Genomic DNA, 22,455 nt, shown 5'->3' on the forward strand with positions numbered 1-22,455 from the left:
TGTGAACAAAGGACAAAGACGCTGTGTGTGTTGCTTCTACCTGGCCACATGGGTTTGATAGTATAATGGGAAGACATAAGGGATAGAACTAAAGGGTTACAGGGTATGGTGGGAGTGTAATATATGAGCACACACTGAAAGCTGCCTGGCTTCTTTCTCAAGCCAATGTCAAGCAACCACTTAGGAGGGGCAAAAGGGAATGGGGGGTAGGGGAAGGGGAGAGGCACTAAAAGTCAAAGAAAAGGCTGGCCGTGGCCAGAACACAACCTCACTCCTTACCACTCCCGTGGGATACAAAAGAGGTGGGATGAAGACTCCAGACTCATGACCTTCCAAAACAGAACATGACCATAAGTTGTAAGGAGTGTAAGTAGGGGTGTGCACTGCAGGTATATTTGGGCCTACTAAGGGCGGGGGGAGAATGGGGAACAGGGACACAAGCAAGGCTCTGAGGCGTCAAAGCTGGGAAGGGGGACACGGTGTAAATGCTCTGCAGTGTCACAGTTGGGAAACAGACTCCGCCGGTGTGTAGAACTATGGATATGTGTGCTTGGAATTAACCCGAATAAGTATAGCATTGCCTGCACGTCAGACTTCTGGTCTTCTGCTTTCTGTCTGAATGAAAAGAACCAGGGGAGGGGAGGCGAAGGAAAAGATCTCCAACAGCCACAGAGATCAATTATGTGAAGTTGAAGAAATTTGGATCCTGTTTCTAGATACATTTGGATAAAAATGTTGAGATAGCTCAAATAATGCCATGCTTCCATTCAATCTTACCCCTCTGCTTTTTCACTCAGCCCCAATCCCGTTCCTCTCTCTATTTATGTATGCCTTCTCTGACTGTATTACTGTTACTCACACCCTAACAAGTTACTCACACCCTAACAATGCTGTCTATGTAGCATTGCCTGGATTTATTTTGTCTGGTCTTGCAATTTTGACAAGTTGTAAAATTGTGTAATTGCATAATTTTATTGGAGATCCTGTGAAGCATGCCATATTTGGAAACACACAGCTGTAAATCATTTACCTTTTTGAATCTTTCATTGTCTACTTCTTTGCAAAAATCAGTCTCACACACACACACACACACACACACACACACACACACACACACAAAAGATTGGGTCCCAGTCATTTCTTGGTTCTCTGGACAACAAATTTTAACAATTTTTAGAATAAAATTACTTGGTTCCCAACATCTTGAAAAACCCCTTTCTACCCAATGTGGCCTTGCCTCCCTTCTCTCTCCTTATCATAGACATTATCTCTCCCCCTTCCACGCTCCTCCCTGTCTCCTCTCCTCCTGGCTCACCTCAGAATCCAGCCTTCCCTTGTAGATGTGGAGATGGCACATGTCTGATTTGGGTCAATAAAACAGACACCTTCCTGTTCAAAAGCAGAGCTAAACTTTAATGGTGTTTAATGGGCAGGTGCTGGTGTTGAGGGATGGGCAGGGACAGATACTTGTTTAGTTGCAGCAGAAGAACTTCACATCATTGAGCGCCGTGTCATCCCCACGTCCCTGGGATTTCTCCACCTTCGTCTGGATCCCACAAATGCCCCCAGAGCTGCAGCGATTGCTCCATGGGCCAAAATCACCCCAGGAATGTGAGGTGCCCATCAGCCCAGTCCCATCTGAGCATGCGAACTGGATATTGTTGGCTGCTGTGTCATCACCCTTTCCCTGGGATGGTTCCACTCTCAGTGAGAAGGAGATCAGGTTGCTCCTGGGGCACCAGTGGACATTAGTCCAATGGCCCCACCTGTCAAAGAAGAAAATAATTACCTGAGACTTATTCAGTATGCTACCCACCATGGGGCACCAGTCATCTTAGCTACTGTGCACCAAGCCCAGTGTTCATAGGACACACAGCAGTGACCTGAAAACAGGCCTGGAAGGACCTGGGGTATTTTGGTTTCCTTTTCTTGAGTAGTGTTTTTCTTGCTTGTATATAACCTTAGAAATCTCAGAAGTGTCAAGTCTGGTCTTCCCTGGTTTTGCTGGAGGACTCCCTGGGGGATGCAGGAGATGAGCCTTGAGTCACAATTTAGGAAAATGTGTGTAGAACTTACCAGGTCTGGTTGATATTATTGAGTTATGATGAAATGTTACTATGAAAAACTGCTGTATCATAACTGTCTCTCTGTATGTGCATCCACCACTGCTGAGAGGACACACACCAAATATTCTCCAAACTGAAGACAGCGGGGAGGCACTTAATGTTAATGATGATGCTTTGACCATGCCAAAGTTATGCAAAAGAGTAACTGCATTCCAATGCAAAAAATACTTCCTCCTCTGTCTCAGGGGAGGGGTTTTTTGAGCTATGGAAAGTTACCAAACACAGAACAAAAAAATCAGCAAGTGACCAGGACTCAGGAGCTATTTAAAGATGGGGAAAGAGTCAGACAGGAAGGGGAAGCAATGGGCAGGAGAGAGCAAGATCAGAGAAGCTGGGGAAGGGAACTCACATGCTGGATGACTTCTCCCTCATGAACACCCTGCAAGAGGCAGGGGGATACCCTGCCTGCCAGCCTTCCTGGACACAGATGGCCCCCCAGCATCCCAAAGGATGAGTGAACTGGGAAGTGAGGGATATTGCAGTTAGGATGTTTATTGCTTTGTATGATCTGTACAATCTTGGACTTAATATGCTTAAGTAAAAAAACAGTTGTGTTAGACTCTGGGCAAAGTGTCTGAGTGTGTGTGTGTGTGCTTCACAACTACTGTGTGCCTCTGAAGGGAATTAAATGGGGAGATCTGGGATAGGGTATATTTAAGCAATTGGGATATCTTGGGGGTCAGCAATGGACCTGGGGGCCCAGGGAAAGTGGGTGGAGCACCAGGGCGCCAGAACAAGGAGGTGCCAGGAGGCTATGACCCCAATCACTTTTCCTGCCTTATGGGTGAGCAACAGGAAGAGGGGATGGAGAGACACGAGCAGGGGGGCAAGGCATCTGAGGCAAGAGGCAGAGTGAGGGCAGAGCCTCGGGGGGAAGAGGCAGAATGAGGGCAGAGCTTTGCGGGGGAAGAGGCAGAGCGAGTGGACGGGAGCACAGTTTGGGCACCGGTGTTTCCACCACTTCTAGGGAGCTTCCGGCACTCCTGGCGGAGCAGCCCCACTTCCATGAAGGAGTAGCAGACTGAATCATTGCCCAGGAAGTGTGCCAGAGAGGCCACAGGAGGAACCAATACTGCAGCCTGCTGAGCCCCAAGCACATGGGGATCCAGGCACACAGAGTCTTGGCTTCCTCTCACAGCAGTCCAGAGGGTGCCTGGAAGGGGGCACCTGATGGGATCTGTGACACCTTGCGCTGAATCTTATACCCAGACATCCTTTTCCCAAGTTCCCATTACACAGTAGAGAGAATCTATGAAGCCAAGTTAGCAAGAGTCAGGCTCTGAGCAAAAGTCAGACGCTTGTTACAAAGCTGTTACAAAGCAGACGCTTGCTTGCAAATTCACTGTGCAGTACATGCACTTGGCAAAAAACACAGACACTTCCCAGAAGTACTAGGCACAGGGTATTCATGTGTGCACATTCCAGAAGATGCAGGTACCCCCCCCAACATAGAGCTATGGCATAAACACAGTACTGGGAGATGGAACAGGAACACGCCAACCCCAAGTAAAACAAGGAGGGAGGACAGGATGGGATGATGGATGAAAATGTTTTGTTCGAACCAGGAGGTACGAGGGGTAGGGTTGGAAACTAACCATATCAGAAGAGTAATTGGTAACTTGTTTATATCAGTGTATGAAAGAGGGGTCACAGAGGGGCTGTCTGTCTGGCTTAGGGGGGAGCGGAAAGTCACACCACTTACTGAGCTGATCCGTTGTCATGGGCATACATGTATTAGTGTTCCTGTAGAGTCTATGGGATACTAATACCGTGCTTTGTTGACAGTAAAGCTGGCCGAGTGCCTTCACCACTGAAATGAGTCTTTTGGAGTCTTCTTGGGCAGTTCGATTGATGTCTGCTGTACCAGAAACCTGGCCAGAGCTGGTGCAACTCACAGAGCCAACAACCGACAACAATGTCAATGGCAAAATCCCACTCATTCCAGTAGGGCCAGGATTTCACCCAAAGAATATGAAAGGATGTAGCGAAAAATTCCTTTTCCCACCCCCCAATTGCTGTAGATTTCACACTGGACTCTGGGGTTGGTATCGTTTCACTGGTTCTCTCCAGTCCTTCACAGCAACTTCCAGGGCACACAAGATCTGAATTTTAACATGAAATGGCCAGCTGTGTCCATCATAAAGAAGCAGAAACAGAACAGCCAATGCCCTATTTTAATTTTCCTTTACAGATTACCTCCAAACAAAGGGAATAGTCCGAGAAGAGACCCTGTGCAAATGGCATTGTTCATGGTCATTCTCTCTGCACTTGCAGAGCAGGAGGGATGAGAGAGAAACCAAAGAGCTACTCACGGCCCCACCGTGGACTCGACGACGGAGCCGTCAGTGCAGTACAGGCGAATGCCATTCAAAGCCGTGTCATCATGTTTTACCCCGGGGCCTTGGCTAGGCTCCACCTAGGAGAGGGGTACAGGAGATGGTGGCACAGGTACAGATTAGGAGGAGAAGCGTTGGGAGTCCCACCACCCCCAAAGCCAATAAACCCTTCCAACTTCTTGTTATTAAATTAACTGCTTTTCTTAAAAGAAAGGAAAATGTCCAGGAATAATCAGCGCCAGGAGGCTCCTGACACACGTTACAGCTACTACCCTGGGAAGCTGGGAGGCAACTAAACTAGCTTTCCCATGTATTCCCCTTTATGTTTTCCACCTCTTCAACATCCACTCTGTCAGGCAGAGACCCTGGATCCCAGCTGGGAAGAGTGAGCAGGCTGCCCCTACCCAAAACCCCCACACTGGATTTCCACTCTTGCAGCAACACACAGATTCACAGCAGTTAGAGAGGGGAGATATCCAGGCTGGATTTAACTGCAGTGGTGATGGGACTCCCACTCATTCCCTTACTCCACAGACTAACAGTTCCTTCTCTGGCAGGGAAACCTGAGGCCTAGTCTACATTAGAATAGTTTTGCTGTTCTAGCCTTACTCGCAATGTCCTCCTTGTGTAGCCATAACTGTAGTAGCAAAAAAATACTTTTGCTGGTATAGCTTATTCCAGTTTGGTGAGCAAAATACACTGTCCTGGCAACAGCACTTTGGGCACATCTACTAGGACTTTTGCCAGCATAGAAATATTTTCAAAAAATGAAAATAAATCACATCCTTAACAGGCATAGCTCTGCTGGCAAAACTTTCTAGTGGAGGCCTCCCTCAGAATGAGTTTAAAGCAAAACTTCCTTCACTCATTTTATTCCCTTCCTCCTACTCTCCCCCGCCCCCCTTCATGTTAACACCTTTCAGATACTTACAGACAGTGGTCACATCCCCACCTCTTACTCACGGCTTACCTGAGCCAGACAGATTTAGCTCTTTTAGTATCGCCTCCTAACTCTGCCCCTACACCCCCTGGCCCTCTCTGCTTTGACAGATGTCTCTGGCTGAGCCCCAAGCAAAGCCCCATTAACCCAGCTGTGCAGACAAGTGTGTTCTCATCTCCTTTCTGCCCCAGCTCTGGGGTCACAGATATCCCATACTCCACACCCTTTAATAAACTCAGTATACTGATGGCGGGCCCGAGTCTGAGGAAGAGAGAATTTTAAAAAAACCCAGGAACAGCCTAGAGTCAAGAGAACTTCTTGCTGAGAACCTGGTAATGGGGAGGAGGACACGGGGGGGTGGGGTTTGAGGAAATGGCAGGGAGATGGGAAGAATTTTACCTTCAATGCAAATCCATTGGCGTAGCCACGGGGGCAAATCTCCGTTTTTCCCCATTCACCCCATGGGCCTCCGTTGGGTACAGTGAGGGTGTAGATGTACCTTTGTGCCCCTGCATCTTGGAAGCAGCAGGAGAGGAGCAGGCAGAGCCCTGCAGGGATGAGGGGCTGCATGGTGCAGTATCAGCTCTGGAGCTACCCGCGGAGAAGCTTGTGAGTGACTAACATCCCTAAGCACGAAGGAGATTTATACCCAGGAAAGCTAGGCTGGGTTTCCTTGCTGGCCTGGTGCCAAACCCTTCCGGGAGTAATCACTTGTTGCCACGTCCCTGCACCTCGGCACTGACCCAACCCCCACTCACACACAAAGCACTCATTATTCCCCAGTGAGACTGTCAGGGGCTGAAGGAAACTGCTACCAGAGCCCAGGCAAAGTGGGCAAAAGTGGGACTCTGGACCCATGGGAAGGATACTCTGGAAAAATTCCACCACGATTTCAACAGCTTCCACCCCACCTTCAACCTCAGCCTGGACCAATCTACAGGGGAGGTCCACTTTCTAGACACCACGGTGCAAATAAGTGATGGTCACATTACCACCACCCTATACCAAAAACCTACCGACCACTATGCCTACCTTCATGCCTCCAGCTTCCATCCCAGGCACACCACACGATCCATTGTCTACAGCCAAGCACTGAGGTACAACCGCATCTGCTCTAACCCCGCAGACAGAGACCAACACCTACAAAATCTCCACCAAGCATTCTCAAAACTACAGTATCCGCATGAGGAAATAAGGAAACAGATCAACAGAGCCAGACGTGTACCCAAAAGCCTCCTACTGCAAGACAGACCCAAGAAAGAAACCAACAGGACTCCACTGGCCATCACATACAGTCCCCAGCTAAAACCCCTCCAACGCATCATCAGGGATCTACAACCCATCCTGGACAATGATCCCACACTTTCACAGGCCTTGGGTGGCAGGCCAGTCTTTGCCCACAGACAACCTGCCAACCTGAAGCATATTCTCACCAACAACTGCACACTGCACCATAGTAACTCTAGCTCAGGAACCAATCCATGCAACAAACCCCGATGCCAACTCTGCCCACATATCTACACCAGCGACACCATCACAGGACCTAACCAGATCAGCCACGCCATCACCAGCTCATTCACCTGCACGTCCACCAATGTAATATACACCATCATATGCCAGCAATGCCCCTCTGCTATGTACATCGGCCAAACTGGACAGTCTCCAGTTTGGAAAAGGATAAATGGACACAAATCAGATATTAGGAATGGCAATATACAAAAACCTGTAGGAGAACACTTCAACCTCCCTGGCCACACAATAGCAGATCCTAAGGTGGCCATCCTGCAGCAAAAAAACTTCAGGACCAGACTTCAGAGAGAAACTGCTGAGCTCCAGTTCATCTGCAAATTTGACATCAGCAGCTCAGGATTAAACAAAGACTGTGAATGGCTTGCCAACTACAGAACCAGTTTCTCCTCCCTTGGTTTTCACACCTCAACTGCTAGAACAGGGCCTCATCCTCCCTGGTTGAACTAACCTCATTACCTCTAGCTTGCTTCTTGCTTGCATATATATACCTGCTCCTGGAAATTTCCACTACTTGCATCCGACAAAGTGGGTATTCACCCACGAAAGCTCATGCTGCAAAACGTCTGTTAGTCTATAAGGTGCCACAGGGTTCTTTGTTGTGTCCTGAGGGCAGGCTGTGGATGTTAGGGCAGCCACTGAAGGTTCAGAGGTAAAGAGAAGCAGGGGAGAGGACCTTGCAGCTGTGTTGGACAGAGGGTCCTGGGATTGGCATGGGGAGAGAGAAATTATTTTTTCTTTCATAGCTTTATCTCAGGGTCTCATTTCTGCTCCCTGCAGCTCCCTCACACTGAGTGGTGAGATTTTCCCCCACCCTCCCTGTCCATAAATCTGGGCACCAGTCAAATGGTAATTTTATCCATTCCAGGCTGGAACCATGTGATACTGGATGAGCAAACACATCCGTTTTACTACCCATTGTTCCATGCTTTTCACCTGCTGGTTGTTATCTTGCCTACACCAGACTCTGCCCCAGCGTGTGGTGGGGGAGGTGGTCAACATTCAGTCAGGATGTGGCACACCCACAGAATAAAGTTAAGACACTTACCCTTGGTTATTTACCTTTATGAGGAAGCAGAGGCCATCTGCAGTCTCTGTTTCCTGAGAGAAAACAAGGCCAGTTAGACTGTTTCTTCTGAGGTGCCTACTCAATGCTTAGCCCATTCTATTTAAATCAGTGCGACAAGCCCACCTGGTTAGGTCAAATCCAGTTTCTACAGAAAAGTTTCTTAAAGAATAAACATGTGGGGAGAGAAGGGCCAACACAGAAAGGCTTCAAGAGCTGGGGTCATTGTTAATAGTTGCATGTGTCAGTCCTGTGGTTGAAGCTCCCAGGAGGCAGGGAGCTTGCTGCTACTATCTGTTGATGAACAGGAGAAAGAGTGGCCAAGAGTGGCTTCAAAGCTGTTTACCCAGAACTCCAGAGAGACACAAGCTCTACAGCAGGGATAATCAATTATTTTTTGTCAAGTTCCACCAAATTTCTTGGTCAAGGTATAGTCAAAGTCCAGATTCTAGAGAAAATACAAAAATAGTAAAAATAATGATAATAATAAGTAAAAAAAAAGATTTTTTGGTCCATTCAAATGCATCTGGCAGCCTGGATTTGGCCCTTGGATTGCCTATTGACTACTCCTGCTTTACAGGGTAAGGAGCTCTCTGCCACCATTGGTTGGTGAACAGGGAAAGTACAGCTACCGAGACTTCATTTGCATAAGTTTTCTTCCCATAAATCCTCCAAGTGACACTTCGGGGAGTCACCAGAACAATACACAAACTCCAGATTGGTGTGGGAGTGGGACTGAGGTGCAGGGAAAAGGAGAGGTGCACCTTGCTTATGGCAAGGAGTGTGCTGGAGGGTTCTACAGATCATTGATCCCCCTTCATGGAACAGGTTATAAAGAGAAGTAAGAGGCTACTCTGCAACAAGAGATAATGCAGAAACAACTTTGTGGTGAGAGGCAGCAGTGGACAGGAGCAGGGTTGAATGAACGCTGGTAAGGAGACCCCTACCCAGTGCCCATAAAGTTAAAATCACCATAGATGGGTTTTGTGGTGGACCCTCAGGACCAGACCAGGCAGCACTTCCTCTGGGGGTGGGATGCAAGTTGGCCAAGTGCTGTCCTGGACTCTGGGACTATGCTCCTCATTGACCCCAACCATAAGTGGGGTGTAGTGGAGGAAAGGAAGTGATGTGTGAAAAAGGCAGTTGCTTATTGGACATTCACCTGGAGGGTGGGGAACTGAGTTAACAGACTTCTACCAAAGATACCATAGGGTGGCTAGTTTCTTCATTTATATGTATCGTTAGTATGTTTCCCCAAGTTGATTCTGTGTCCCCTTGCACCCAAATAAAGTCATCCTTGTTTTATATTCAGATGCAGTGCTTGTGAGAGGGGAAGTATTGCCTGCTAAGGGAAGCCAGGGGAACCCAGTATGGCCATTCTTATGTTCTTATGTTCATTTTGTCCTGGTTTCTGGGTGGGGGCTCAAGCTGTTGGTGTTTGTTAATTTAAAGAGAAACCCCTTAAGAAATCTGAACCCAAACTTTCTTGCTGCTGACAACACCTACAATTAAAATTGCCCAGCAGTTCTTCTTGGGCCTGGTCCACACTAGGACTTTAATTCGAATTTAGCAGCGTTAATTCGAATTAACTGTGCACCCGTCCACACCAGGAAGCCATTTAATTCAACCTAGAGGGCTCTTTAGTTCGAATTCGGTACTCCACCCCGACGAGGGGAGTAGCGCTAAATTCGACATGTCTATGTCGAATTAGGCTAGGTGTGGATGCAAATCGAACTTACTAGCTCCGGGAGCTATCCCACACTGCACCACTCTGTTGACGCTCTGGACAGCAGTCCGAGCTCGGATGCTCTGACCAGCCACACAGGAAAAGTCCCGGGAAAATTTGAATTCCTTTTCTTGTCTGGACAGTTAGAATCTCATTTCGTGGTTGGACATCGGGGCGAGCTCAGCAGCACCGGCAGTGATGCAGAGCTCTCCAGCAGAGGAGTTCATGTAATCTCTGAATAGAAAGAGGGACCCAGCATAGACTGACCGGGAACTCTTGGATCTGATCACTGTGTGGGGTGAGGAGTCTGTGCTTTCAGAGCTGCACTCCAAAAAACGGAATACAAAGACCTACCAGAAGGTCTCCAAAGCCATGAGAGACAGAGGATACAGTTGGGATGCAACGCAGCGCCGCGTGAAAATCAAGGACCCCAGACAAGGCTACCAAAAAATCAAAGCGGCAAACGGACGCTACGGAGCCTGCCACCACTGCCCCACCAGTGACCATGGACTCTGATGATGGGACAGTGTCGACGGCCAGTTCCTCGGCGATGTTCGCGGACGGGGAAGATGAGGAAGGGTTTGTGGAGGACGAGGCAGGCGACAGCGCTTACAACGCTGGTTTCCCCGACAGCCAGGATCTCTTCATCACCGTCACGGAGATCCCCTACCAACCGTCCCCGGCCATTAACCCGGATCCTGAATCAGGGGAAGGAGCAGTCGGTAAGTGCTTTAACCATGTAAACTTTTATTCTTAATATAACAGGAATCTGAAGTATGTGAAAAGGAGGTCTCTCTATATATGGGGATAGAACAGAAATCCTCCTTGGAGATCTCCACGAAGCTCTCCTGGAGGGAATCGAAAAGCCTCCGCAGGAGGTTCCTGGGGAGAGCTCCCTTATTGGGTGCTCCGTGGTAGCACACTTTTCCGCACGAGGCTTTCATGAGGTACTCAGGGAGCATTGCCTCCCCGAGCACGGCTGCATAGGGCCCTGGTTTGTGCTGGCTTTCACGCAGCATGCGCTCTCTATCTCCTTCAGTGACCGTCCTCAGGGTGATCTCGCTCGGAGACTCCTGCATCTAATTAGGGGAATTACTGTAATGTTACGCCTGGTCCAAAGTATTTTTAAAAAATCTCCGGACAGACGGCATAGCAGAGACTCAGCACGCTTCTGCATGACGAGCGTAACGGAAAGCCAAAGAATCAAATGGATGCTCATGGAGGGAGGGGGGACTGAGGACGCAAGGTATCCCACAGTTCCTGCTGTCTCCGAAAAGGATTTGCATTCTTGGCTGAGCTCCAAATGCTTCTAGGGTCAAAAACAGTGTCCGCGGTGGGTCAGGGCATAGCTCGGCAATTTACACAGCCCCCCACCCACCCCCAGAAGTGAAAGGGAAAACAATCCTCTCTTGACTCTTTTACATGTCACCCTATCTTTACTGAATGCTGCAGATAGACGCGATGGTGCAGCACTCAACACCAACATCCTTGCTCCCCCCATGCTATGGATGGCTGATGGTATAATAAGATTGATATCCATCGTCATCATCAGCCTATTGGCACATGGGGCAGTGCAAAAGGACTGGTAACCATGCAGACTACCATCCGTTAGGTCAATCAAGGGCGCCTGGCCCTAATTTTTCCTGGTAGATGGTACAGTATGGCTGATAACCATTGTCATCATAGCAACAGGGGGCTGAGCTTCATCAGCCCCCACCCTTCATGTGTAAAGAAAAGATTCAATTGCCCCTGGACTAGCAGCAGGATGCTGGGCTCCTCTCCTCCACACTTCTTAATGTCCTATCTGGACTATCATAGCAACTGGAGGCTGCCTTCCACTCATTTCTCACTAACAAGTCACTGTGTCTTATTCCTGCATTCTTTATTACTTCATCACACAAGTGGGGGGACAATGCTATGGTAGCCCAGGAAGGCTGGGGAAGAATAGAATGAACAGGTGGGGTTGTTGCAGGAGCACCCCCTGTGAATAGCATACAGCTCATAATCTATGCAGGATCTGACACAGAGCAGCTGTGCTCTCTGGTTCTCTGATACAGTGGTTCTCCAGTACACTTGCCCATATTCTAGGCAGGACTGATTTTATTTTTAGATACCAAAAAGGAGGAATTGACTCAGGGAGTCATTCCCAATTTTGGCTTTTGCGCCCCTGGCTAAGAGCAGCCAGGGGCACTTATGACAGCAGCAAATGGTGCAGTGCAAAAGGACTGGTAACCATGCCCATCTTATTACCAATTTATGGTATGGTAGATGGTACAGTATGGCTGGTAACCATCTCTGCTGTCATGCAAAAGCAAAAGCATGCTGCTGTGTAGCGCTGCTGGACCGCCTCTGTCAGCGGCATCTAGTACACATACAGTGACAGGCACAAAAGGCAAAACAGGCTCCATGGTTTCCACGCTGTGGCATCTGCCAGGGCAATCCAGGGAAAACGGGCTTGAAATGATTGTCTGCTGTAGCTTTCCCGGAGGAAGGGATGACTGATGACATTTACCCAGAACCACCCGCGAAAATGGTTTTTGCACCATCAGGCACTGGGATCTCAAGCCAGAATTCACAGAGACAGACTAGACTGTGTTCATTGTTCGCAAAAATGTATCTTTGCAAGGAATTCACTCCCTTTTTCCCATCACACAGCTTCGACTGTCTCCAGACCTGCCACAGCATCCCCCTCACAGAGGCTGGCAAAGATTAGGCGGCGAAAGAAAAAGATAGGGGACGACATGTTCGCTGGACTTATGGGGTGCTCCCGAGACGAGGCGGACCAGCAGAGCCAGTGGAGGGAGACCTTCTCTCTGTACCAGCACTCACACAGCGAACGGGAGGAGAGGTGGCGTGAGGAAGACAAGCAGGTGACTCAAACGCTGCTTGGACTAATGAGGGAGCAAACAGACATGCTCCTGCGCCTTGTGCATGTTCTGCAGGACCGCAGGCAGGAGCACAGAGCCCCCTGCAGTGTATCTGCAACCGCCCTCCCCCGCCACAAAGTCCCATACCCCCCTCACCCAAAATAACCAGAAGGAGGGGCGCCAGAGGCCGTGTAAACTGTCACTGCACCCCAGCAGAGTGCTCAAGTACCCAAAAGCTCTCATACCCTAAATTTTGAGAAGTCCTTTCCTTCCCGCCTCACCCAAGCCCCCATCCCAGTTTCATCCCCTAACTGTCTAGTTGATAATAAAAAATACTTTTATGTTAATTACTGTTTCTGTCATGTTCTTTTAGAGGAGACTGTGTTTGAAGGGGGGGAAGGGGGTATGTATTTTGACAGGACAATCACCTTTACCAGGGTACAGACATGGGGGCAGGATCAGCAGCAGGTCACACACACACTGCAGTCAGTAGGCACCCTGGTCGGTATGGGAGGTAGTTTGCAGGTTCTGTGTGGGTGGGTGGGGTATGTGACTTTGTAGCGGGGGAGGGGGGTTACAGATCTCATGCAACGGTCCCTGTCCTGGACCACAGAGCCACGCAGCAGAGGAATCTGTATCCGTCCTCCCCCGCCAAAAGGCCACATAGCCCCCGCACACAGAGTCCCAAAAAGGAGGGATGGCAGGCTCCGTTGAAACATCCAGTCCGGCACTGCAGACCGCTCTGGGAGCAGGAGCCTGTCATTCCTCGAGTTTACAGGCGGTCTTTACATCACTGCACACCCTACCCAGCACAGTCCGTATCCCAGTTTCAACCCTGTAACGCAAAGTCATCAATAAAGAAACCTTTGTAAAGTTACAGTGGAACATGTATTTTATTTTTAAACGTGTGTTGGAAGTTGGGGAAGCGGGGTGGGCGGGGTATGTAACTGCAGATGCTAACCAACAGTCACTTGGTAAAGAAACAGGGGCAGGTTCAGCTTCTCTGTAAAGAAACTGAACAGTCACAGGTCACGCTGCTCACTGCTCGCTGGTACTTGAAGAGTTCCTTGTCGCTGTGCAAGGCGCCTGCATAGGGCTTCACGAGCCAGGGCATTAGCGGGTAGGCTGGGTCCCCGACGATCACTATAGGCATCTGCACATCCCCAAGACTTATTTTGTGGTCCGGGAAGAAACTACCTTCCTGCAGGCGTCTAAACAGACCAGAGTTCCTGAAAACACGCACGTCATGAACTTTGCCTGGCCACCCGACGTTGATGTTGGTAAAACGTCCCCCATGGTCCACCAGTGCTCGCAGCACCATTGAAAAGTAGCCCTATTTCTCAGCAGCTGACTGTGGAAGAGGTGGACGATAAGGTGCGAGGAGTTGACAACGGCCATAACTGCAGCGGGATCCGTGCTCAAAGTGCTGTGGCGCCCGCGCTGTCACTGAGCAGAAAAGTGCACGAACAGATTGCCCGCAGGCGCTTTCAGGGACGGAGGGAGGGAGGGAGGGCGTGATTGACGGTTCAATGACAGTTACCCAAAACCACTTTCGACACATTTTTCCCCCCAGCATGCATTGGGGGGAAATCCCAGGATTCCAATGGGCAGCGGGGAGTGCGGGAACTGTGGGATAGCTTCCCACAGTGCACCGCTTCCAAAGTCGACACTGGCCCCGTTACTGTGGACTCACACAGTCGAACTAGTGTATTTAGTGTGGATACACAACTTCGACTTCATAAGGTCGATTCCACAAATTCGAATTAAGTTGATTTGAAATAGTCTTGTAGTGTAGACATACCCTAAGACTCTCTTTTCAGTTGCTTATAACTTTGTCAAACTGTAACTGTTTGCCCTGAATTTTTTCATGCTGAGTGACTGCCTCAAGCTGAGTTTTTCTAGAAAATTTTCAGCCAAAATGGTTCAGCTGTTTCCAAGAATAAGCCAAGCAGGGAGCCCTGCTCCTGCCCTACATCCTGCCTTGCCTCACCCCAGGGAACCCAGCCTGACCCTTGGATCCAGTTCCTGAGTTCTGGCTCTGCCAACTGGTCTTGGACTCAGGAGATCAGGGTCAGAGCCTGTTTCTGGCTACCTGCTCCAACCACTAAGCATGACCACCCACATCCTGATCTCTGACAGCAGCAGAAGAAATGCCAGCTCAGCCTCATGGAGCTAAGGGGAGGAGACCAGGAGAGACATTTGGCTGGTGCTGGGATACGGCAGAAACCAGAGAAGAAAAACCTGGGATGTTTTAAAGGGAGAGGAACCAAAGAGCTATTCAAAGCCCATGAAGGACTCAACAATGGTGCTGTCAGCACAGTGCAGGCGAATGCCATTCAGAGCTGTGTTCTTGTGCTCTGCCCCACTGCCTTGGAAGGGCCCCACAGGGGAGAGACAGTGAGCCAGGGAGGGATTGCAAGAGGAGAGAGGCTGGGAAAACCCCCTTTAGCACAGTAACCCATATTCTGGACTTGGGGGAGGGGAAATGACACTTTTCCACACTTCCCTTTATCAAATCAAAATTAAGTGAATGTTTTAAAAAAGGAAGGAAATTGCCCCAAAGGAGGCTCCTTCTACATGGACCACACCACTGCCCAGGCAAACTGGGAGCTGGCTAATCATCTAACCCAAATAGCAGCCTGAATGTTTCCCACCTTATTGCTGTCTTGGCCTTACAGACCAGACTCTGGATCCCAGTTGTTAAAAGAAGAGGCTGCCCCGCTCCCCTCTACACCTGCTCCCTCATTGGATTTCCAGTGAGGGAAGCAACATATAGAACCACCAGAACCAGAAAGGGGAGATTTCCAAGACAGATTTAAATGATCTGGGGGAAGGGCTCCCAGCTCTTCCCTAAGGGAGAGACTCCACAGGCTAAGAGATCCCTAATAAACAGACTGAGCTTCAAGCATAACAGCCTTCCTTCATTTCATTCCCTTCCTCCTAGTTTTACCTCTAAACTTCTCCCCTCAACCCCCAGATCCTAACCCTCTTCAGATCTCTACAGACACTGCTCACATGCTCTCCACTTGGTCACTGCTTACCAGAGCCAGACAGATGTAGCTTTTCCAGACCTTGTCTACACAGGAAAAGTGCTGGAGATCAGGCTGGGGTGTGATAGCTAGCCTTCACAGTGACTGGTTCCCTAGTGGCAATGCGATATAAGTGCTCAATCTTGGTTTAACTAGCCAAGGTGGAGCCTGTGGGGAGCTTGGGGCATCCCCTGAAAACTTAACTGAGAGACTGGTACCCTGCACCTACATTAGTAAAGAGGTCACCTTTAGGGTCAGGTTAGCTAACGCATCCCAACCTAACCTCCATTTCTCTTTTGTTGTTGACACCTAGAATCTCTCCCCATTATTCAGCTACTGCAAAGCCTTTCTGCTTCAATAGACGTTCCTCTCCATGCACAAAGAGAGTCCCTTGCACCCAGCGGTGTAGACAATTATTTTTGTCATTGGCTCTTATCAGCCCCAGTTCTGGGGCAACCTACTTTCCCTCCTGTAGTAAACAAAAAGGACCGTGCACTGAGGGTTAGCTGGAGGGGTCAGGAAGGAAGGAATCAAAAACCTAGACACACCCTGGCACGAAGCAAGGGCCTGAGTGTGAGACTGGGTGATTTGCACTGTGGGGAAATGGTGGAGAGAAGAGGGGGTAATGTTACCATCAGAGAGAATCCAAGTCTCTGGAGCCCAATTTCTGAGCTCCCCACTCATCCCACATCCTCCATTGGGTATGGTTCGGGTGGAGATAGTGTTCTGTCTTGTTGGAGGAAGCAGGAGATGAACCGGCTGAGGATGGCACTGGCACTGGCTGCATGGTAGTTCCACTCACTGCAAAGGAAGAGAAGCTGGTGAATGGCTAGCAGCCCTAGGCACCAGGGGAACATATACCAGGTAAGTTGGGGTTCATTTCACTGGCCTGGTGTCAACCACATGTTGGAGCAATCGCTCATTGCCACATCCCTGCACCCGGTGCTGACTGGGTACTCACTGGCCTGACCACCCCTTGCGCACAAAGGGCTCACCACTCCCCAGTGATCACTCCAGAGAGGGGAGAAGGTGGGGGACCCCCTGCTCAGTGCAGAGGCAGAGTGGAGAAAAGGGGCCCACAGCACAGGCTGTGGATTTCAGTGATTGATCCTTGAGGTACAGAGGGGCAGGGGAGAGGATTTCAGAATTGGCAGGAGAGGGATGCAGAAAGGTGCTGTTTTTTTAAATTGATAGCCTTCTCTCTAGGGCACCACTCTGCTCCCTCCCACCTCCTTTCAGGAGGTGAGGGCTCCGGCACAATAGTACAGCTCTTAGACCCCAGCTGGTGTGTGCAATGCTGGCTGAGCAAACTATGACAGAATATACTGCTGGGTGCACACCCTTTGTAATACTGAGCATAAAAGATACCTCACAAGGCAAATACTCATAATTTGCGTATCAGTATATCATGGCAAAATGCCCATAGCAGCATGGTGAAGATGTAAACATAAGCTGAGATCATGACTAAAAGTATGTTTTCCAGAGACGTCGGGAGTGGCCAAACCTGTTCCTCAGAGACAGAGGGCAAGCCGATGCCTCAGCCATGTGTAAACAAGGCTGATGGGCCATTACCTGTTCAGTGGCCATTCTTTAGCAGAAAAGGGGGCAGGTGCAAAAATCTACATCTTAGCTGTGAAACAGCATGGAGTGTCCTTCCACACAGAAAGCCTGTCACCTTGCTCCCAGCTGGAAATGCTTTTCAAAAGGGGCCCGGGACTATAAAAACAAGGGGCAGACACCCCCTCTCTCTCCTTGTCACTTACATTCTCAGCACCTGAAAAGACAAAAGAAGCAGCCATTGGCCTCTGAGGGAGGGGTCCTGACCTAAAGAGTTTGGTCAGAAAGCTGCTGAAAGCATGTGGTGAGAAACCTTTGCTTTGAAACTAACACAGTGTAACTTTAGCACCCTTGCGGCCAAGATGGAGTCTGCTCTGCAAGCAGCTCTGGCCAAGAAAAAGCATGCGCAGGAACGCGGCAGGGAAAGTCCCTTCCACCCCTGGGGCACCTGTTCCAACCCTCTGGAGTGAACACACACACACACATCAGATGAATATAGTGAATATAGGAAAGGGAAATATTTATTTACGTTGGGATGAAAGGAGAAAAACAACAGGGGGAAAGATAGGGGAAGTGGTAAAACAGGGTTGCATTCAACACAAGGTCCCACAGGCCCAGTGGTACCACAGTCAGAAAGGGCAGACATCAAGAAGAGTTCAGGAGTCCTGGGCAAAATTCCAGTCCAGTGGTGAGTCCTTGCTGCTCCTGGTCATCTACAATGCCAGTAAAGTTCTCCCAACAAACTCCTCTTCTGCTGCTGTCTGCAAAGCCACACAGAGCGACAACCTCCTCACTTAACTAGCTACAGCCTCCCTCCTTGTTCCCAATGCAAAGTCACATGCTCCAGTACTCTCAGCCCCATGCAGCTCTGGGCAGCAGTGATACTAGGTCCAGCTCTGGTCTGTCCTCAGGTGATTTCTGCCTGGCACAGTACTCCTCCTAGCTCCTGTCCTGGGGTGTCTCTGATCAGCTACTCTGTCCCTCCCAGGTTTCAGGCAGGTTCTTGCTTCACTGTGTGAGGACCTGCTTGCTGCAGCCCTTCTCTCTAGAGGTCCAGACACACATCCTCTTGCTCTCCCCTCTCTCTGCCCTCCCTGCCCTCAACAGGACTCCCTTCTTCTGGAACAATCAGCACTTCTCCCCCTCCGCTGTCAGGAAAAAGATTTAAAGGGACCATGCTCTTTAAACCCCAAAGGGGTTACAATAGTTTGTTAAATTAGCCACCAGTAAGCATTTTATCTTTATTTTTCCTGTAACCATTCTGACTTTTATGCCTCAGTGCTTGTACTCACTTAAAATCTCTCTCTTTGTAGCTAATAAGTTTGTTTTTTTATTTTATCTAATCCAGTGGTTTTAAGTTGAAGTGTCTGGATAACTATTTAACATAATAAACTGGCATATTATTCCTTTAAGAAATAGCATATTTAATATATTTGTACTGTTGAGGAGCGGGCTGGGCAGTACAGAACAGACATTTCTGGGGGAAGGTCGGGGACTGCAGGTGTGTTGGGGTCACCCTGCAGCATTGCAAAGGTTGGTAAAAGCCAAGGTGTGGCTGGCTGGCTGCAGCACCCAGAGACATGCCTGGGAGTGACTCACATGCTGGAGGCTTTGTGAGCAGTCCAGATTGGAGGCTACAGCAGCAAGGCATTGTAAAGGGCACCCCAGGTTACAGGGCTGGGGAGACATGGTTACGCATTAGCCTGTATTGTGCCCCAGTATGTCACACAAACACCTGCTTCTCCATCCATTGTTCCATGGTCCTTGCTTGTGGAAACATCTTTCCTGTTGTCCTGGCACCTGCTTAGGGGAAGCAAGGGGTATGTTGTGGTCAGAGATCACACAGCAATGATGGGAGCCCTTTTTAAAAATTGGTATCACATTAGCTAGCCTCAGGTTATTTGGTAAAGAAGCTGATTTAAATGATGTTACAAACCATGGTTAGTAGTTCTGCAATTTCACCTTTGAGTTCCTTCAGAATTCTTGGGTGAAGCCCATCTGGTCCTTGTGACTTATTACTGTTTAGTTTATCAATTTGTCCCCAAACCTCCTCTAATGACACTTCAATCTGCTCCCTGCTTTCACTTTCAGTGCCCAAACCCATCCCTGTCCTGCAGCAACAATTTCAGGGAAAGACTTGCTCAGGCCCCTGCAGCTCTGGGATGGAATATGGATAGTGAGGGTGGAATATCTGGAGATTTTATCTGTGAAACTCTAGCCAGTCTATTGAACATATATAAATTGCCTATAACTTGGCCGACTTGGGGTGGATTTTCCTGGGGATTGCAAAAGGCACGTCCCTGCCACAAAGTCCCTGCTCCCAAGCATGTGGGGGCTCAAGAGCTTCTCAAAGAAAAGGTCACCCAGATTTTTTTTTAACATGGGCCAAACAATATCTTCCCTAGCCTTGTTCTTGGAAATGGCTGAACCATTTTGGCTGAGATTTTCCAACAGAATTCAGGCTGAGGCAAACACTTTGCACAGAAAATTTCAGCCCAGACAGTTACAGTTTAGCAACATTATAAGAACCTGAAAAGAGGATCTTATACTGGGATGTGTTGGGCAATCAGTAATAAGTGGCTGTACCCACCCCACCTATAGCACAAGCCCTTTGTCTGGTTCTTCAAGGCTCTTCACAACCCAGCCCCTCCCAACGTATCTGCTCTTCTATGCAGTGTTGTTGTAGCCATGCGAGTCCCAGGATATTAGAGACCAACTCACCAACGGAAGTTGGTCCAATAAAAAAATGTTGTCTCACCCACCTTGTCTCTTTTATTTTTCTTGTCACCCTCATCCCCTCCACTCCTTCAGCAGTGGAAAGATTCCAGAATGCAACAAAGTCCTTCACTATAGCTCTTACACAAAGCATGAGCATTAGCATTGTAGGGAGGCGCCCTGGCTCCCCGCCACGCCTGAGAAGGACGAACCAGACCAGGCGCCGGAGTGGGCGGAGCCACCGCCACCTGTCCCCTCCCCCCTGGAAGTCAAGGGGCGGGACAAAGTATAAAAGCCCGGCCCCAGCGCTCAGATAGAGGAAGCTACCGGAGAGGACAGATGCCGGTGCTCGAGCTCCCGCTGGGCCCAGCCTCCCCCGTGCCCAGTATCCAGGGGAGCGCTGGCCTGACCTTCCCCGGGCCCAGTAGTCAGAGGAGCTGTCTGAGCGTCCCCGTGCCCGGTATCCAGAGGAGCTGCCGGAACTCCCCTACACCTGGTATCCGGAGGAGCTGCCTGAGCGTCCCCTACACCCGGTATCCAGAGGAGCTGCCAGAACTCCCCTACACCCGGTATCCGGAGGAGCTGCCTGAGCGTCCACGTGCCCGGTATCCGGAGGAGTTGCCTGAGCTCCCCTCCGCCCGGTATCCAGAGGAGTCGCCTGAGCTCCCCTTCGCCCGGTATCTGGAGGAGTCGCCTGAGCTCCCCTCCGCCCGGTATCCTGAGGAGCCCATGGTCTGGGACCCCCTGGATGACGCTGGCGAGAGACTGGAAGTGGCCCGGGGGTAGCCGACCCCCAGTCTGGCTCCAGGGGACCGGGAGCCAATGTCAGAGTGTTGCGGACAGGATCCCCACTGACTGCAGCGAATCTTTGCCGCTGCTAGGGCCCCGGGCTGGAACGCAGTGGAGTGGGAGGGCCTGCGTCCCCCCTGCCACCCTTCCAAGGGTGGCAGACTCCCCCTTCCCCCTGGCCTGACCAGGGCTTGGATACTGTGTTTGCTCAGCCCTCCTGAAAGGCCTGAGCCTGAACTGCTACTGCCCCGCCCTGCTCCAGGCCCGGGCTTATAGACTCTGGGTTTGCTCAGCCCCTGCTTAAGGGCCTGAGCTAGGACTACTTGTTGCCCGCCCTGCTCCAGGGCCGGGCTTATAGACACTGTGTTTGCTCGGGCCCTGCTAAAGGGCTGGGACTCTGCCTTGTTTAGAGACTATTGGTTTGCTCCGCCCCTGCTGAGGGGTCTGAGCCCGAGATGGACTGCTGCCTGTAGGGAGGCGCCCAGGCTCCCCACCGCACCTGAGAAGGACGAGCCCCTTACCGGACCCTTACAAGCATCAAGAGAAGCCAGTTATGCAGCCCAGCACTGGACTACATTATTCTGCAAGTGACACAGGGAAGAAGGGTTCTTTATGCTGCCTCAAAGTTCAGACAATTTTTTTTTCTTTTCACTGCTTTACCCTCCCTACTTCTGAGAAAAATTGACCCGATCTGGATCCCATCTTGGCAGCAAATCAACTGTCCAGAGGAGGTCACTATTGAGCAATATGAAGCATAGGCTCACTGAAGTACCTGCAGGCACTGATCACATGGGAGACAAGGTCTCAGGAGGCTTTAGGGCACCTCTTTCCTGATTCTGGGCCTAGTTCATTGTTTAAGGAGCTTGCAAAAGATTTGTTTTTTTCTGTATCCAGTTCCAGATCTTCTTAAAGGTACAGTGAGGGCCAGTTATTTAGCACAATATTTGATATTTTTACACCCTTTCAAAGTATGTAACTGGTGTATACAGGTATTTTCTCTACTGTGTCTGTGTGTGTCCCTTTCCAATGCATTTTTTTAAGGCTCTAGATGGTGGTAAGGGGGGGGGGTGATTTTGTTAAAGCCCTAGAGGGCCAGTGTGATGCCGTCTGCACAGAGAATGGCCGACACCCTGTCTCCAGGCAACGTATTCAGAGAAACATTAAGAACATTCCCACTTTGTCACAACAGGTGCAACAAAATTCCTACCACAGAGCATGGGTACTCTACGTGGCATTGATGAGGAAGCAGATGCCATGTCTGACACCTGGCAGAACACTCAGCTACTTAAGAGACTGTTTGGAGTTTGTCAATTCATTTAATTCTGACTGCGATGCTGAAACCTCATGGCTGGATTGAATCCAAATGCTACAGAAAATCTTTCCTGAGAAACTATATGAGGCAACTTCTAGAAAGAAAAGATTTAACAGGGAAACGCTGCCAAGTGCTGGGATCCTTGTTTGTGGTTGCATGGTATTTATTATACAACATAGGCAGGGCTCCAAAGCATTCCATAGTTTGTTTGTTTTTAACAGCCAGTCCTGTGGATCAGCATGACTGGCTGCAGAGAGAGTACGGTGAGAGACAGGATTTATGGTTGATGTCAACAATCCATTCTGTCAGGTCAAACACATCCTTCAAAGGACAGCTGTCAGTCACAACAGCACCTGCCTTCTCCTCCGATTTGGAGGTGAAAGCACCAAGTGACAAACCGAATGGAAACCCAAGGACCAATTCCGCATAACCCCGCACCTTGTGCTATCATGTATATCAGTGCAG

At 49.6% G+C, this 22,455-nt stretch overlaps 1 protein-coding gene across 1 annotated transcript; it reads right to left on the bottom strand.

Moving 5' to 3' along the window:
• Window positions 1-1,315: 1,315 nt before the first annotated feature.
• Window positions 1,316-6,052, bottom strand: LOC120375907 (vitelline membrane outer layer protein 1-like). Its single transcript, XM_039496929.1, has 3 exons — window positions 5,802-6,052; window positions 4,439-4,542; window positions 1,316-1,766 (listed from the first exon to the last, which is right to left on the bottom strand). The coding sequence occupies exons 1-3, from the start codon at window positions 5,970-5,972 to the stop codon at window positions 1,472-1,474; spliced, it is 570 nt and encodes a 189-aa protein (XP_039352863.1). The 5' UTR covers window positions 5,973-6,052; the 3' UTR covers window positions 1,316-1,471.
• Between the last annotated feature and the right edge of the window lie 16,403 nt (window positions 6,053-22,455).

The sequence above is a fragment of the Mauremys reevesii genome, linkage group 1, assembly GCF_016161935.1.
Source record: "Mauremys reevesii isolate NIE-2019 linkage group 1, ASM1616193v1, whole genome shotgun sequence".
Lineage (NCBI taxonomy): Eukaryota > Metazoa > Chordata > Testudines > Geoemydidae > Mauremys > Mauremys reevesii.